Raw genomic sequence first — 16,588 nt, forward strand, 5'->3', positions numbered from 1 at the left:
TTACCTTATCTTTTTCTTGTACTTAGATGTTGCCCAGGCTGTTTGTATAAAATTTAAAGCTGATTATGTTGCTTCTTTGTTAAATGATTGGTAGCACATCTTCATTAACTTCAGCATCAAATATTAATTATATTTTAGAGGTGCTTAGAAGATCCTTGAGGTATTGGCAGTAATATACATCTCTATTCCTTAATTTCTTACATCTCATCTGGATATTATTTTCTCATACCTTGATTCCTTTTAGCACTCTGCCCCTGGCTAGTATTTTTTCCTTTCCCTAACGCTCACTTCATTTTTCTTTAATCTCTCATTCACTAGACAAATATTTGTTGAGGGCTTCCTGTATTATATATGCATAATGTATAAGTTGTGTAGTGAGAACTAGGTAACAGGAAGTGAACAAGATAGCAACAGTACTACTATTTAAATCTTTGCAGATATAAAAATATTGCTGAATATAAACATAATTGAAAAATGTCAACCATTAAATTTACTCTATTAGTTTAAAGCACTTGTTGCATCTTAATTAAATGAGAATCAACATGAAGTATGGTCAATATCATGGGGACTTGAGGCAAATTAATTGAAATCTGGTGTGGCTCCTTCTCGGCTCTTCCCTGGTGGTTCAGACGGTAAAGCATCTGCCTACAGTGTGGGAGACCTGAGTTTGATCCCTGGGATGGGAAGATCCCCTGGAGAAGGAAATGGCAAACCACTCCAAAACTCTTGCCTGGAAAACCCCTTGGACAGAGAAGCCTGGTGGCTCCTTCCAAGTCATGTGACCTTGACCAGTGTACAAATGGGGACAATAATAGTACTTACTGCACAGACTTTTTCTGAGGGGTAAAGACAATACTCTGGTTTTTCCAGTAGTCATATACAGATGTGAGACTTAAACCGTAAAGAAGGGCTGAATGCTGAAGAATTTATGCTTTTGAATTGTGGTGCTGGAAAAGACTCTTGAGAGTCCCTGGAACTGCAGGGAGATCCAACTGGTCAATCCTAAAGGAAATCAACCCTGAATATTCACTGAAAGGACTGATGCTGAAGTTGAAGCTCCAATATTTTGGCAGCTTGATGTGAAGAGCCAACTCTTTGGAAAAGACCCTGATGCTGGGAAATATTGAAGGCAAAAGAAGAAGGAGGTGGTAGAAGATGATATGGTTAGATAGCATCACTGACTCAATGGACATGAATTTGAGCAAACTCTGGGAGATAGAGGAGATAGTGGAGACAGAGGAGCCTGGCATGCTGCAGTCTATGAAGTTGCGAAGACTTGGTGAACAACAACAAAAAAAGAAAATACTATAAGCATAAATGCAAAAACTAGGCCTACCATACAATGATCTTTAAGCATTTGTTAAATAAATATTAGCCTTTCAGTGAGTTAAACTTTACTGGTGGGTTGTTTTGTGGTAAATACATGAATCCTGAACTTTTTTTTTTTTAATGTTTTAAAGTACTCTTGAGGAAAATTTATTCTGAAGACATTAAAGCTCTCTAGAACATGGAAGAATCAGCATGAAAATTAGGAGAGTGAGCATGGTTTATTTTTGCAATTAGAAATAAATAAAAGTAAAAACAACAACAAAAAAGAGAGAAAAATAGAAAAATGAACACTTCCAGGACAAAAAGCAAGTTCTTTTCTTTTAAGCTTACAATTTGATCATTGATAGTAAACTATTTTGATGAACTGGCATGGTGACTTCAAATGTACTTATAAGTGATACTTATAAGTTAACCAGGCTTCCCTGGTGGCTCAGATGGTAAAGCATCTGCCTGCAATGCAGGAGACCCAGGTTTGATCCCTGGGTTTGATCCCTGTGTTGGGAAGATCCCCTGGAGAAGGAAATGACAACCCACTCTATTACTCTTTTTTTTTTTTTTTTTCACTCTATTACTCTTGACTGGAAAATTCCATGGACAGAGGAGCCTGGTAGGCTACAGTCCAAGGGGTCGCAAAGATTTGGAGATGACTGAGCAACTTCACTTCCTTTTCTTTTTATAAGTTATCCATGCTCTAGGTATCCTTAGTAATTTGAATGTCTTAATCCTTCATGGAAAAGAAAGATGCCTCTCCTAATAAATCTTTGGCCTTTTCTGTGAACATTACTAAAATTTATTGCTTTTTTAGTGCTTTAAAATTGATTTTATAAATTAAAAGTCCAAACAAAGAAGTTTAATAATTAAACAGTGTTGATGTATAAAACTGGAGAGAAAGGTCAACTTAAAATATCAATGTTTAGGTTTTGCATCTCAGTTTATTATGAGTGTGAAAGAAACATTTTGTAATAATGGAGAATCGTTTCATGTGATAACACATTCTTTGAGGTGTAATAAAAGGTTACATGGTGAAATCAGACTATTCAATCTTAAACCTAGAAATGATTTCTATTCTGTCCCAAGTTATACTGATTTTGAACTTAGGAGCCCAGTAGGTTTAATCATTTTTGGTGTTCATATATTTTAACTACCTAGAAATAAATGAGGTTAGTGCTTACAACAAAAACTTAGGATAAATAACTCTTATGATGCTTAAGCATTTTCATTCATCTTTAAACCTATTTGTATAATCTCATAATCAATGGTCAGTTTCTTATGTCTGAATCATTCTTTTCACAATAACTGATGTTTGCTGATAATTTACCTCCTCTGGATGTAGTTCCAGCAGTTCTACATGTGACCTTCTCAGAATGCCCCGGTTGGTGACCCCAATCTTGGGGAAAAGGCTTTACCTATCCAGAAAGAAATAGGGCCTTTAATTTTTCAGTCAGCCTTCCTCTGACATTCCTAGTAACAGAAGCCTATGATGGAATTGTCTGCACTTCATGCAATACATTTACAACAACAATTCTTTTCACAGAAGAGCAAATTTAGCACATAAATTTGTATTTTGTGCCTCAAATAATTATTTGCATCTTTGATTGAAAGCAAGTGAAAAATGTATTGATTTTTTTTCAATTAATGGCAGCTGGAAACCTACTTGAATATGCAGTGCCTTGACACTAACTCATGCCTTTAAAGTTATTATTAAATAATTACCTGCTTTTCCATAAAATTGCCTTTTTAAAATTTAGAAGTTAACACAATTTCATAGATTTGAGATCTAGCTGTATAAGGACAATTAAATATTCTGAGTAATTAAAATTTGGGAATTCCTGTTTGTTTTTATTTTATGCTCTCTTTAAGCCAGTTTTTCCCATCATAAGAGTTAAATCTGAATGATGAACCATTTATACTTGATGTGATTTGGGAAGTATAGAAATCATCCTTGCCTCAAGCTTGGGTTCGTACAACTTTAACAGTCCCTAAACGTACCACTGTAATTCAGTCACTTAGATTAAAATCAAAAGCATCTGGAAGTATGGAAATAGATGAATTTGAGGAAAATCTATGAAATTAGTATTATCCCTTTATCTATTTTAGAATAATCAACTAGTCTAGTCACAATGCCTTCTGAAAATGTGGTTTTTGTAGGGAAGAGAAAGGAAGGAGGAGGAAGCCTTCAGAAAATGAGATTGAATTTAGTCTGGTTAAATTAGTAAAACAGTTTTCCTGAAGGAATTTCAAGAAGCTGTAGTGACTTGAGGCCAATATCAGTATTTCACACATGTTCATCCACTCTGTTCTCAGGACTATATTTTAACATATGTTTTATTGTGACTGTTTATAAAAGTAAGAAAAGATCACTATAGGAAATTTGGAAAACACTAAACAGTATAAAGAGGAAAATGAAATCACCAGCTATCGAAGAACCCAAATTTTAACTCCTATAGTAATTTTAAATGGAGTAGTGTATAAGCAATTTCTCTCAATTATAAGAAAAGTGTGCCTCCTTGTTTTGTAAAGTTCAAAATAATTAGCATAATTAAAGGGATTGCCAAAGAATGCTCAAACTACAGCACAATTGCACTCATCTCACATGCTAGTAAAGTAATGATTAAAATTCTCCAAGCCAGGCTTCAGCAATACATGAACCGTGAACTTCCTGATGTTCAAGCTGGTTTTAGAAAAGGCAGAGGAACCAGAGATCAAATTGCCAACATCCGCTGGATCATGGAAAAAGCAAGAGAGTTCCAGAAAAACATCTATTTCTGCTTTATTGACTATGCCAAAGCCTTTGACTGTGTGGATCACAATAAACTGTGGACAATTCTGAAAGAGATGGGAATACCAGACCACCTGACCTGCCTCTTGAGAAACCTGCATTCAGGTTAGGAAGCAATAGTTAGAACTGGACATGGAACAACAGACTGGTTCCAAATAGGAAAAGGAGTATGTCAAGGCTGTATATTGTCACCCTGCTTATTTAACTTCTATGCAGAGTACATCATGAGAAACGCTGGACTGGAAGAAACACAAGCTGGAATCAAGATTGCCGGGAGAAATATCAATCACCTCAGATATGCAGATGACCGCACCCTTATGGCAGAAAGTGAAGAGGAACTAAAAAGCCTCTTGATGAAAGTGAAAGAGGAGAGTGAAAAAGTTGGCTTAAAGCTCAACATTCAGAAAATGAAGATCATGGCATCTGGTCCATCACTTCATGGGAAATGGATGGGAAAACACTGGAAACAGTGTCAGACTTTATTTTTTTGGGCTCCAAAATCACTGCAGATGGTGACTGCAGCCATGAAATTAAAAGACGCTTACTCCTTGGAAGGACAGTTATGACCAACTTGGGTAGCATATTCAAAAGCAGAGACATTACTTTGCCAACAAAGGTCCATCTAGTCAAGGCTATGGTTTTTCCTGTGGTCATGTATGGATGTGAGAGTTGGACTGTGAAGAAGGCTGAGCGCCGGAGAATATGCTTTTGAACTGTGGTGTTGGAGAAGACTCTTGAAAGTCCCTAAAACTGCAAGGAGATCCAACCAGTCCATTCTGAAGGAGATCAGCCCTGGGATTTCTTTGGAAGGAATGATGCTAAAGCTGAAACTCCAGTACTTTGGCCACCTCATGAGAAGAGTTGACTCATTGGAAAAGACTCTGATGCTGGGAGGGATTGGAGGCAGGAGGAGAAGGGAACGACAGAGGATGAGATGGCTGGATGGCATCACTGACTCGATGGACGTGAGTCTGAGTGAACTCTGGGAGTTGGTGATGGGCAGGGAGGCCTGGCGTACTGCGATTCATGGGGTCTCAAAGAGTCAGACATGACTGAGCAACTGAACTGAACTGAACTGAATACTTTTTGTAAAAATTTGTCAACTTAATCTTACAAATATGAAAATGTATGAACAATTATGAACCACTATTCCATAAAGATTGTGTTGTTTTCTTCTTATGTCTCTAGCATGTTTAAAAGTGTGTGCTCATTGCCTAGCAAAGTGGTAAGGTAGAGACTTGTATTGGCTAACAGTTATTATTCTCATTTTACTTTCATTGATCTTGTAGTGTAGACTCCTTTCAGAGTCTAGCATTAATTTACTATTTATATGAGAAATATTTAATTTTCTCTCTGCTTAATTAGAAATCTGTAAGGTATTTTATTTGGGAGTTTAAATAAATATTTTTTCAATATATAGATTTTTTCATTTCCATTGCCTTTTCTTTTTTATTCATTTTAATTGGAGCCTAATTACTTTACAATATTGTGATGGTTTTTGCCCTACATTGACATAAATCAGCCATGGGTGTGTGTACATGTGTTCCCCATCCTGACCCACCCTCCCACCTCCCTCCCCATCCCATCCCTCAGGGTCATCCCAGTGCACCAGCCCTGAGCACCCTGTCTCATGCATCGAACCTGGACTAGTGATCTGTTTCACATATGATAATTAACATGTTTCAATGCTATTCTCTCAAATCATCCCACCCTCACCTTCTCTCACTGAGTCCAAAAGTCTGTTCATTACATCTGTGTCTCTTTTGCTATCTCAGATATAGGGTCATCGTTACCATCTTTCTAAGTTCCATATATATGTGTTAATATACTGTATTGGTGTTTTTGTTTCTGGCTTACTTCACTCTGTATAATAGGCTCCAGTTTCATCCACCTCATTAGAACTGATTCAAATGCTTTCTTTTTAATAGCTGAGTAATATTTCCTTGTGTAAATGTACCACAACTTTCTTATCCATTCAACTGGCAGTGGACACCTAGGTTGCTTCCATGTCCGAGCTATTGTAAACAATGCTGCGATGAACATTGGGGTACACGTGTCTCTTTCAATTCTGGTTTCCTCAGTGTGTATGCCCAGCAGTCAGATTGCTGAGTCGTATGGCAGTTCTATTTCCAGTTTTTTTAAGGAATCTCCACACTGTTCTCCATAGTGGCTGTACTAGTTTGCATTCCCACCAACAGTGCAAGAAAGGAGGCAAGAATATACAATGGAGAAAAGACAATCTCTTTAACAAGTAGTGCTGGGAAAACTGGTTGACCACTTGTAAAAGAATGAAACTAGAACACTTTCTAACACCATACACAAAAATAAACTCAAAGTGGATTAAGGATATAAATGTAAGACCAGAAACTATAAAACTCCTAGAGGAAAACATAGGCAAAACACTTTCTGATGTAAATCACAGCAGGATCCTCTATGACCCACCTCCCAGAGTAATGGAAATAAAAGCAAAAATAAACAAATGGGACCTAATGAAACTTAAAAGCTTTTGCACAATGAAGGAAACTATAAGCAAAGTGAAAAGACAGTCTTCAGAATGGGAGAAAATAATAGCGAATGAAACAACTGACAAAGTTGGAAACCTGTCCATCACCAATTCCTGGAGCTTACTCAAACTCACGTCCATTGAGTTGGTGATTCCATCCAACCATCTCATCCTCTGTCATCCTGTTCTCCTCCCACCTTCAATCTTTCCCAGCATCAGGGTCTTTTCAAATGAGTCAGTTCTTCACATCAGGTGGCCAATATATTGCAGCTTCAGCTTCAGCGTCAGTCCTTCTAATGAATATTAAGGACTGATTTCCTTTAGAATGGGCTGGTTGGATCTCTTTTTAGTCCAAGCACTCTCAAGTCTTCTCCAACACCACAGTTCAAAGCATCAGTTCTTTGGCGCTCAGCTTTCCTTATAGTCTGTGTCACATCCATACACGACTACTGGACAAACCATAGCTTTGACTACCTTTGTTGGAAAGTAATGTCTCTGCTCTTTAATAAGCTGTCTTGGTTGATCATAGCTTTTCTTCCAAGGAGCAAGCGTCTTTTAATTTCATGGCTGCAGCCACCATCTGCAGTGATTTTGGAGCCCAAAAAACTAAAGTCAGCCACTGTTTCCTCTGTTTTCTTATCTGTTTGCCATGAAGTGATGGGACCGGATGCCTTGATCTTAGTTTTCTGAATGTTGAGTTTCAAGCCAACCTTTTCACTCTCCTCTTTCACTTTCATCAAGAGGCTCTTTAGTACATCTTTGCTTTTTGCCATAAGGGTACTTTCATCTGCATATCTGATGTTATTAATATTTCTCCCGGCAATCTTGATTCCAGCTTGTGCTTTATCCAGTCCAGCATTTCTCATGATATACTCTGCATGTAAGTTAAATAATCAGGGTGACAATATACAGCCTTGACATACTCCTTTCCCAATTTGGAACTGGTCTGTTATTTCATATCCAGTTCTAACTGTTGCTTCTTGACCTACATACAGATTTCTCAAAGGCAGGTGAGGTGGTCTGGTATTCCCATTTCTTGGTATTCCCTCCTAGAGATCTAGGTAAATGTTTTCATCTGATCAAAAGTTTATTGCCCTAATACTTGAGAAATATCTCTAGAAGAAATTAAGACTTTTTTAAAACTTGGGAGAAGAGTGAACATTTTTTTCTTCCCCACAGGAGAATACTACCATTAAGCATATTTCTTGGAATATACAAGTTATTTTACTAAGCATTTGTTGAATAAGTGAATGTTATCTCAGAGGAATGAATCAGTAATTTTCATCCTCAATCTGTTTCATCCCTAGCAGTGTTTAAGGCACTGGTGAAAATTTAAAATATAATAGGGTTTTATTCTCCCAGCTGTGATGAGTTTATTTGTTTCAGACTCAAAGTTCATACCAAGAATAAGTAGAGAAAATTAAGTTAAAAAGTTAATTTGATGGTATTGGAGAGATGATGAGGAAACCTGGGCTCCTCCTCTTTGACACATACTGGGCAGAAATCTTTGGCTCTTGAGTGCCACAAGAGTGCTTCAGATTCAGCTCTGCTTTTAGTGGTCATCTATTTTATATCGTAGACTCTAGTGCTAAGCAGATTAATAATTTACCAGATACTTTTAGGGTAAAATTGAAGAACATTGGGATCATTTGTTACATCTCTTTTCTTTGAGATTATGGCCCTACACTATTTGGCTGACTTGCATGCTCCTATTGTATTTTTGTCCTCTCTTTCACTAATGTGTGCTGGCATCTTTAGTATTTGCTTCTTTCTACATCATTGTCCCAGTCATGGTTCTTGAAATGAGTGCTGAGATCAGTGATTATTGGTCATTCATTTATAATCAACACAAATACCATTTCCACTGCTATCAGTTTTTATTTCTTTGCTGCACTTTCATTTCTGTTGACAAATGACTTCCTTCGATTATCCATTTTTTTATAAAATGTCACATGGGTTTATTACTGGGAGAGAAGGAAGCAATGCACCTATACACTTAGACCTCTGTGCTTAAACAGAGTATCAGCCTGCATATCCATGACAGGCTTTGAAAGAAGCAGTATGTTTGTCACTGGTCATGATTAGCATCTCTTATTTGTGTAGTGATTTGTGGAGATTGGGCATCCCTTGTGGCTCAGCTGATAGGGAATCCAGCTACAATGCGATAGACCTGGGTTTGATTCCTGGGTTGGGAAGATTCCCTGGAGAAGGAAAAGGCTACCCACTCCAGTATTCTGACCTGGGGAATTCCATGGACTGTATAGTCTATGGGGTCGCTAAGAGTTGGACATGACTGACAGACTTTCACTCACTCACTCACTCACTCACTTGTGGAGATTAACTGTGTTTAATTTGTGTACTTCTTATTCTTCAATGAAAAGCTTTTTTAAGTGGAAGAATCATAAGTGGAAAGGCAACACATTTTCCACTGTGTGGCTTAAAGAAAGAAAAGAAAAAGTACTAAGGTCAGTGGAAAGACAGACTAGAAAGTGATAAAGATAATTTAATGATAATATTTTAGTTGACTTACCTCATTTGATTGAAATTTAAAAAGAGAATAGTTAGGAAATAATTATGACATTTGTAATTATTATTTCTGATAAAACAGTTTGCCGGGAGGATTCATACCATTCTGTGGTTTCATGTGCTGCTGTAGTTCTCACTCCTATGGAACCCACCGTGGAGATGAAGAAAAGAGAAGAACTCAAATTTCGTGAACCTTCAAAACAGTAAGTTGTTCATTTGGTTTTTCAAGTTTTGTAAACTTTATTAGATAATTAGATAACTGATCAAAGTTAGATCACTCAGAAATTGTGATTTATAATGAATATATTGATACTAGTATATTGAGAGAACAGAAATAAATTGTGCATATTTTTAAAAAAATGATGTATCCTGTAACGCCTCAATGAATAACTTCTGTCTTCTGAGGTTGTGTGTTTGAACTATCTACCACTCAGGTTTCATTTTGATATCTTATCTCGGTGATGTGAGTAAGTAGACTGAAGGCTTTATTTTCTTAATACTATGATTATGTATGTACTATTCTTGGAATCCTTATTTTATAGTTGTAAGCTTCAATGGAGCAAAATATGAAAATTTTCAAATATAAATTTCTTGGGCTTAAAAGGTTTGTACTTTATAAGTAATTTAAGTTATTTTTAACTTTACACTGGTTAAAGTTTGCATATTTTTCCATTTAAACAGATCAAGCATCACTTAAATTTAATCTTTTATTGAATAAATAATATTTTTTTTTATAATGACCAAAAGAATTAAACTCATAGTAGTAAATATAAGATACATGAAATTGAAGTATCTAATAAACTAGGTTTATTTCTAGTTATGTATTAAGTAAATTAAAAGGGACAACCAACTGATTTTCTAGTGAAAGTGTTGTCATGCTTGCTTTAAAGTCTTAGGTTGGAGACTAAGGAATGTATGGTATTGTCAAGGCTTGCTGGCTACAGAAGGAGTTACCCTGAAGTACCTAGTGTTTTCTTCTATTAAGTTAAGTTCAGTCACTCAGTTGTGTCTGACTCTTTGTGACCCCATGAACCGCAGCATGCCAGGCCTCCCTATCCATCACAAACTGCTGGAGTCTACCCAAACCCGTGTCCATTGAGTCGGTGATGCCATCCAGTCATCTCATCCTCTGTCATACCTTTCTTGTCCTACCCTCAATCTTTCCCAGCATCAAGGTCTTCTCAGATGAGTCAGCTCTTCACATCAGGTGACCAAAGTATTGGAGTTTCAGCTTCAACATCAGTCCTTCCAATGAGCACTCAGGACTGATCTCCTTTAGGATGGACTGGTTGGATCTCCTTGCAGTCCAAGGGACTCTCAAGAGTCTTCTCCAACACCACTGTTCAAAAGCATCAGTTCTTCAGCACTCAGCTTTTTTTATACTCCAACTCTCACATCCATACATGACTACTGGAAAAACCATAACCTTGACTGGAGGGACCTTTGTTGGCAAAGTAATGTCTCTGCTTTTGAGTATGCTCTCTAGGTTGGTCAAAACTTTCCTTCCAAGGAGTAAATGTCTTTTAATTTCATGGCTGCAATCACTATCTGCAGTGATTTTGGAGCCCAAAAAACTAAACTCAGCCACTGTTTCCACTGTTTCCCCATCTATTTGCCATGTAGTGATGGGACCAGATGCCATGATCTTAGTTTTCTGAATATTGAGCTTTAGGCCAATATTTTCACTCTCCTCTTTCACTTTCATCTATTAGATTAACTTTATCATACTTGTTTGTTTCTTGATGTCTTTCTACTGGATATGTTCCTGAAGACCAAGTTTCCTGGAATATGATAGTGTTTGATACTCTGTGAAATCAATTAGAAAATCTCTTAATGTTATATACAGTAATGTTGAATTCAAGTGGAGCAATGTTTATATTTGATGGCATGAAAATAGTGTTAATATTCTCATTGTAGAGGAAAAAAATACTAACCAATTCAGAAATAATGATTGTAATTCAGTTTTAATACAATCTAAAAGTGAACTACTGTTAATATAGTGTAATTTTTAGGTTCGAAAAGCCTTTTTTTTGTCTAATATGAAGAAAGTTACATCTCACATATGCCAATTGAATTATATTAGAAAACTCAAATGCATTTTTTAACAATGCATGTGAGTTTATATATTTGTAAATTGGATTTTAAATTCCTTAATTATCTTTTAGTGACTCTATTTAAAACTGGTGAATCGTATTATTTGCTTACATAAAATATATTTTCCATTCTTAGCTACTTCATAAATATTCATTCTTCTTTATTCTAAGGTCTATATTGAAGTAGACAGTACTTGTTAACTGGTTGTTTCTGTTACCCTACATTCACTTTGATACTCCTCTGTGTTCTCTGAATCTACTTTTCTTTTTTAAACACTCTCCCTTAGTAGGATTATTCATTTCTTTTTAAAGGTTTTGTTTTTGTTTTTCTGAATCAGAGAGAGATTAGTTAAAAACTTTTCTACATATTAGGTGGCAATTTTAGACATTTTACTTTACACTCTTTGTCTTTTTTTTCCGTATCTGTTATTGGTGTGATATCATTATCTTTACAGGGTCATTTTGAGTGTTATGTGAAGTGATATTGTTAAAGGATCTGAAATCTAAAAATCCACAGAAGTGTTATGTTTTTCCTTTCATAGCTTCCGACTATCAACATTATTGATCTGATGATTTACAGATACATACTCTTCTCCTGAAGAGTCTTCCTAATGCAATCTAATGTATCAAGTTCTTGATGGGGCTTGTCTTATTAGGTGTCCTACCAGAATCTTACACTAAGTTTGTCTGGACCAAATTAATGACTCCTCTATCCCCCTCAAAGTCTTCCCAGGTGGCGCTAGTGGTAAAGAACCCACCTGCCAGTGCAGGAGATGTAAGAGAGGAAGGTTCAGTACCTGGGTTGGGAAGATCCCCTGGAGATGGAAATGGCAACCCACTCCAATATTCTTGCCTGGAAAAATCCCATGGACAGAGGAACCTGACAGACTGCAGTCCATAGGGTTGCAAAGAGTTGAATATGACTGAAGCGACTTAGCACTAGCCCCCTCAAGCTTTTTCCTTCTGATGTCTATATTTGTGGAAAGCAATCATTATTCTTATTTTCTTAAAAATCTCAATGTTTTTCCCTCACACTCACATTCAATTAGTTATTGATTACTTCATTAATGTTTGTATTATATTTTTGTTACCACTTGAGCTGACCAGAAAGGCATATACTTCTCATATTTCAGATCTCTTCTAACATGTGTGTTCAATGTGATCTTAATGAAGCCATTCAAATAGTGGTTATCTATCAAGTGGAGATTATGTATGACATCCATACCCCACACTGCTGTTTTAAGAATTAAATGATAGGTATGGCTGGGGGTCAGAAGATCCCATGGAGAAAGTAATGGCTACCCACTCCAGTATTCTTGCCTGGAGAATTCCATGGACAGAGGAGCCTGGTGGGCTACAATCCATGAGGTCGTAAAGAGTCAGACACAACTGAGCGGCTAATACTTTACTTTCCCATGGCTGTATGGCAGGAACACAGTATAATTCAGATGTAGTGATTAATTTAAAACTCTTATTTACCAATGAGAGAAGCCTCGATGTAAATTGATTTCAGAAAAATCAAGGGTGGTGGTTGTAATTGGCTCATGTAATTGAAAGTATGCTGCTAAGTCACTTCAATCGTGTCCGACTCTGTGTAACCCCATAGACGGCGGCCCACCAGGCTCCCCCGTCCCTGGGATTCTCCAGGCAAGAACACTGGAGTGGGTTGCCATTTCCTTCTCCAATGCAAGAAAGGGAAAAGTGAAAGTGAAGTCACTCAGTCGTGTCCAACTCTTCGTGACCCCATGGTCTGCAGCCTACCAGGCTCCTCCATCCATGGGATTTTCCAGGCAAGAGTACTGGAGTGGGGTGCCATTGCCTTCTCCAATTGAAAGTATAGAGGTAGAAATTTCCTGAAGTATGGTTAAATCTGGTACCCAGACAATATCATGGAGAGTTATTTTCTCCATCTGTATCTCTTTTTTCTACTTTCCGATCTGTAGTTTCTACTTTCAGAGAAGTTCCTCTAGTGATATTACTGCCTTCAGCAGGTTCTGCGATGAATTTTTTATTCTTTCATCAAATCTAGAGATAATAAATGGTTTCTCATTCCCTTTAATCCAAACAATAAGTGTCCTATATATGAGTGTCATTGGCTTTGACCAGCTTAGCTTATTTGGCATGACTATGTTGAAGTGATCACTATACCCAAGAATATTTGATGATTTGATTGGCTAGAACCAGGTTACTTGACAAACCCTGGAGGAGAATGTGGAGATAAGAGGGGAAAAGCAGGTCTACTCTCAAAATATTGGTCATCTTGGTAGAAGAAGGCAGGCATGGATGCTAGGAAGTCAAAACAATGGATGCTCAAATAGGTAGTAACATTAGCAATTTTGATTAATTGAAACAGTGGGAGACTGTGGAAGTAAAAATGGTTATAATATAGAGATATATCATGTTACAAGACTTTATACTAAGAGGCTTTAACATGGTCAAAAAGTCAGGGAAAAATTCGCTGAGAAAGTGACACCTGAGCTAAGATATAGAGGATATTAGTTAACTAAGTGACAAAGCAAAGGTGGAACTTACCAGCAGGATAAGGGCTTGTTCAAATATCCTGTGATGTCTAGAATCAGAGAGAAATTTAAAAAAACTGGTGGAAGTAAAGGGGAGAAAAAAAAAATGCTTCTAAGTAAGGCCGAAGTGACACAATCAGATTTATCTTTTTTTTTTCTTTTTTAAATTATTATTATTATTCTTTTTTACTTTATAATATTGTATTGGTTTTGCCATACATCAACATGCATCTGCCATGGGTGTACACGTGTTCCCCATCCTGAACCCCCCTCCTACCTCCCTCCCCATACCATCCCTCTGGGTCATCCCAGTGCACCAGCCCCAAGCTTCCTGTATCCTGCATCCAACCTGGACTGGTGATTCATTTCTTATATGATATTATACATGTTTTAATACCATTCTGCCAAATCATCCCCCCCCCCCACAGAGTCCAAAAGACTGTTCTATACATCTGTGTCTCTTTTGCTGTCTCTCATACAGGGTTGTCGTTACCATCTTTATAAATTCCATATATATGCATTAGTATACTGTATTGGTGTTTTTCTTTCTGGCTTACTTCACTCTGTATAATAGGCTCCAGTTTCATCCACCTCATTAGAACTGATTCAAATGTATTCTTTTAATGGCTGAGTAATACTCCATTGTGTTTATGTACCACAGCTTTCTTATCCATTCATCTGCTGATGGACATCTAGGTTGCTTCCATGTCCTGGCTATTATAAACAATGCTGCGATGAACATTGGGGTACGCATGTCTCTTTCAATTCTGGTTTCCTCAGTGTGTATGCTGAGCAGTGGGATTGCTGGATTGTATGGCAGTTCTATTTCCAGTTTTTCAAGGAATCTCCACACTGTTCTCCATAGTGGCTATACTAGTTTGCATTCCCCCCAACAGTGTAAGAGGGTTCCCTTTTTTCCACACCCTCTCCAGCATTTATTGCTTGTAGCCTTTTGGATTGCAGCCATTCTGACTGGCATGAAATGTTACCTCAATGTGGTTTTTATTTGCATTTCTCTGACAATATGCCAGCAAATTTGGAAAACTCAGCAGTGGCCACAGGACTGGAAAAGGTCAGTTTTCATTCCAATCCCAAAGAAAGGCAATGCCAAAGAATGCTCAAACTACCGCACAATTGCACTCATCTCACACGCTAGTAAAGTAATGCTCAAAATTCTCCAAGCCAGGCTTCAGCAATATGTGAACTGTGAACTTCCTGATGTTCAAGCTGGTTTTAGAAAAGGCAGAGGAACCAGAGATCAAATTGCCAACATCCGCTGGATCATGGAAAAAGCAAGAGAGTTCCAGAAAAGCATCTATTTCTGCTTTATTGACTATGCCAAAGCCTTTGACTGTGTGGATCACAATAAACTGTGGAAAATTCTGAAAGAGATGGGAATACCAGACCACCTGATCTGCCTCTTGAGAAATTTGTACGCAAGTCAGGAAGCAACAGTTAGAACTGGACATGGAACAACAGACTGGTTCCAAATAGGAAAAGGAGTTCGTCAAGGTTGTGTATTGTCACCCTGTTTATTTAACTTACATGTAGAGTGCATCATGAGAAACGCTGGACTGGAAGAAACACAAGCTGGAATCAAGATTGCTGGAAGAAATGTCAATAACCTCAGATATGCAGATGACAGCACCCTTATGGCAGAAAGTGAAGAGGAACTAAAAAGCCTCTTGATGAAAGTGAAAGAGGAGAGTGAAAAAGTTGGCTTAAAGCTCAACATTCAGAAAACGAAGATCATGGCATCCAGTCCCATCACTTCATGGGAAATAGATGGGGAAACAGTGTCAGACTATTTTTCTGGGCTCCAAAATCACTGCAGATGGTGACTGCAGCCATGAAATTAAAAGACGCTTACTCCTTGGAAGGAAAGTTATGACCAACCTAGATAGCATATTGAAAAGCAGAGACATTACTTTGCCAACAAAGGTCTGTCTAGTCAAGGCTATGGTTTTTCCTGTGGTCATGTATGGATGTGAGAGTTGAACTGTGAAGAAGGCTGAGCACCGAAGAATTGATGCTTTTCAACTGTGGTGTTGGAGAAGACTCTTCAGAGTCCCTTGGACTGCAAGGAGAGCCAACCAGTCCATTCTGAAGGAGATCAGCTCTGGATTTCTTTGGAAGGAATGATGCTGAAGCTGAAACTCTAGTACTTTGGCCACCTCATGCAAAGAGTTGACTCATTGGAAAAGACTCTGATGCTGGGAGGGATTGGGGGCAAGAGGAGACGGGGATGACAGAGGATGAGATGGCTGGATGGCATCACTGACTCGATGGACGTGAGTCTGAGTGAACTCCGGGAGTTGGTGATGGACAAGGAGGCCTGGCGTGCTGCGATTCATGGGGTCGCAAAGAGTCGGACACGACTAAGCGACTGATCTGATCTGATCTGATAATGTGTGATGTTGAGCATCTTTTCATGTGTTTGTTAGCCATCTGTATGTCTTCTTTGGAGAAATGTCTATTTAGTTCTTTGGCCCATTTTTTGATTGGATTGTTTATTTTTCTGGTTGTTTAGTGAGCTGCAGGAGTTGCTTGTATACTTTTGAGATTAGTTGTTTGTTAGTTGCTTCATTTGCTATTATTTTCTCCCATTCTGAGGGCTGTCTTTTCACCTTGCTTATAGTTTCTTTTGTTGTGCAGAAGCTTTTAATTTTAATTAGATCCCATTTGTTTTTTTTTTGCTTATATTTCCAATATTCTGGGTGGTGGGTCATAGAGGATCCTGCTGTGATGTATGTCAGAGAGTGTTTTGCCTATGTTCTCCTCCAAGAGTTTTATAGTTTCTGGTCTTATGTTTAGATCTTTAATCCATTTTGAGTTTTTT

The 16,588-nt window shown here is 37.7% G+C and overlaps 1 protein-coding gene across 39 annotated transcripts in view; it reads left to right on the forward strand.

Moving 5' to 3' along the window:
- Positions 1 to 16,588, forward strand: part of CCSER1 (coiled-coil serine rich protein 1) — a 1,487,998-nt gene that overhangs the window by 332,575 nt on the left and 1,138,835 nt on the right. For all 39 annotated transcript variants that reach the window (XR_015165660.1, XR_015165661.1, XM_086406508.1 and 36 more), the window contains one exon: positions 9,220 to 9,340. Coding sequence is in view for 37 of the 39 variants with exons in the window: in XM_086406508.1 (XP_086262634.1) it covers positions 9,220 to 9,340 (121 nt within the window). In the remaining 2 variants the exon portion in view is untranslated. The remainder of the gene's footprint in view (positions 1 to 9,219; positions 9,341 to 16,588) is intronic.

This window comes from Bos grunniens, chromosome 6 (assembly GCF_055505025.1).
Source record: "Bos grunniens cultivar Pamir isolate PY7600 chromosome 6, Bosgru_T2T1.0, whole genome shotgun sequence".
Lineage (NCBI taxonomy): Eukaryota > Metazoa > Chordata > Mammalia > Artiodactyla > Bovidae > Bos > Bos grunniens.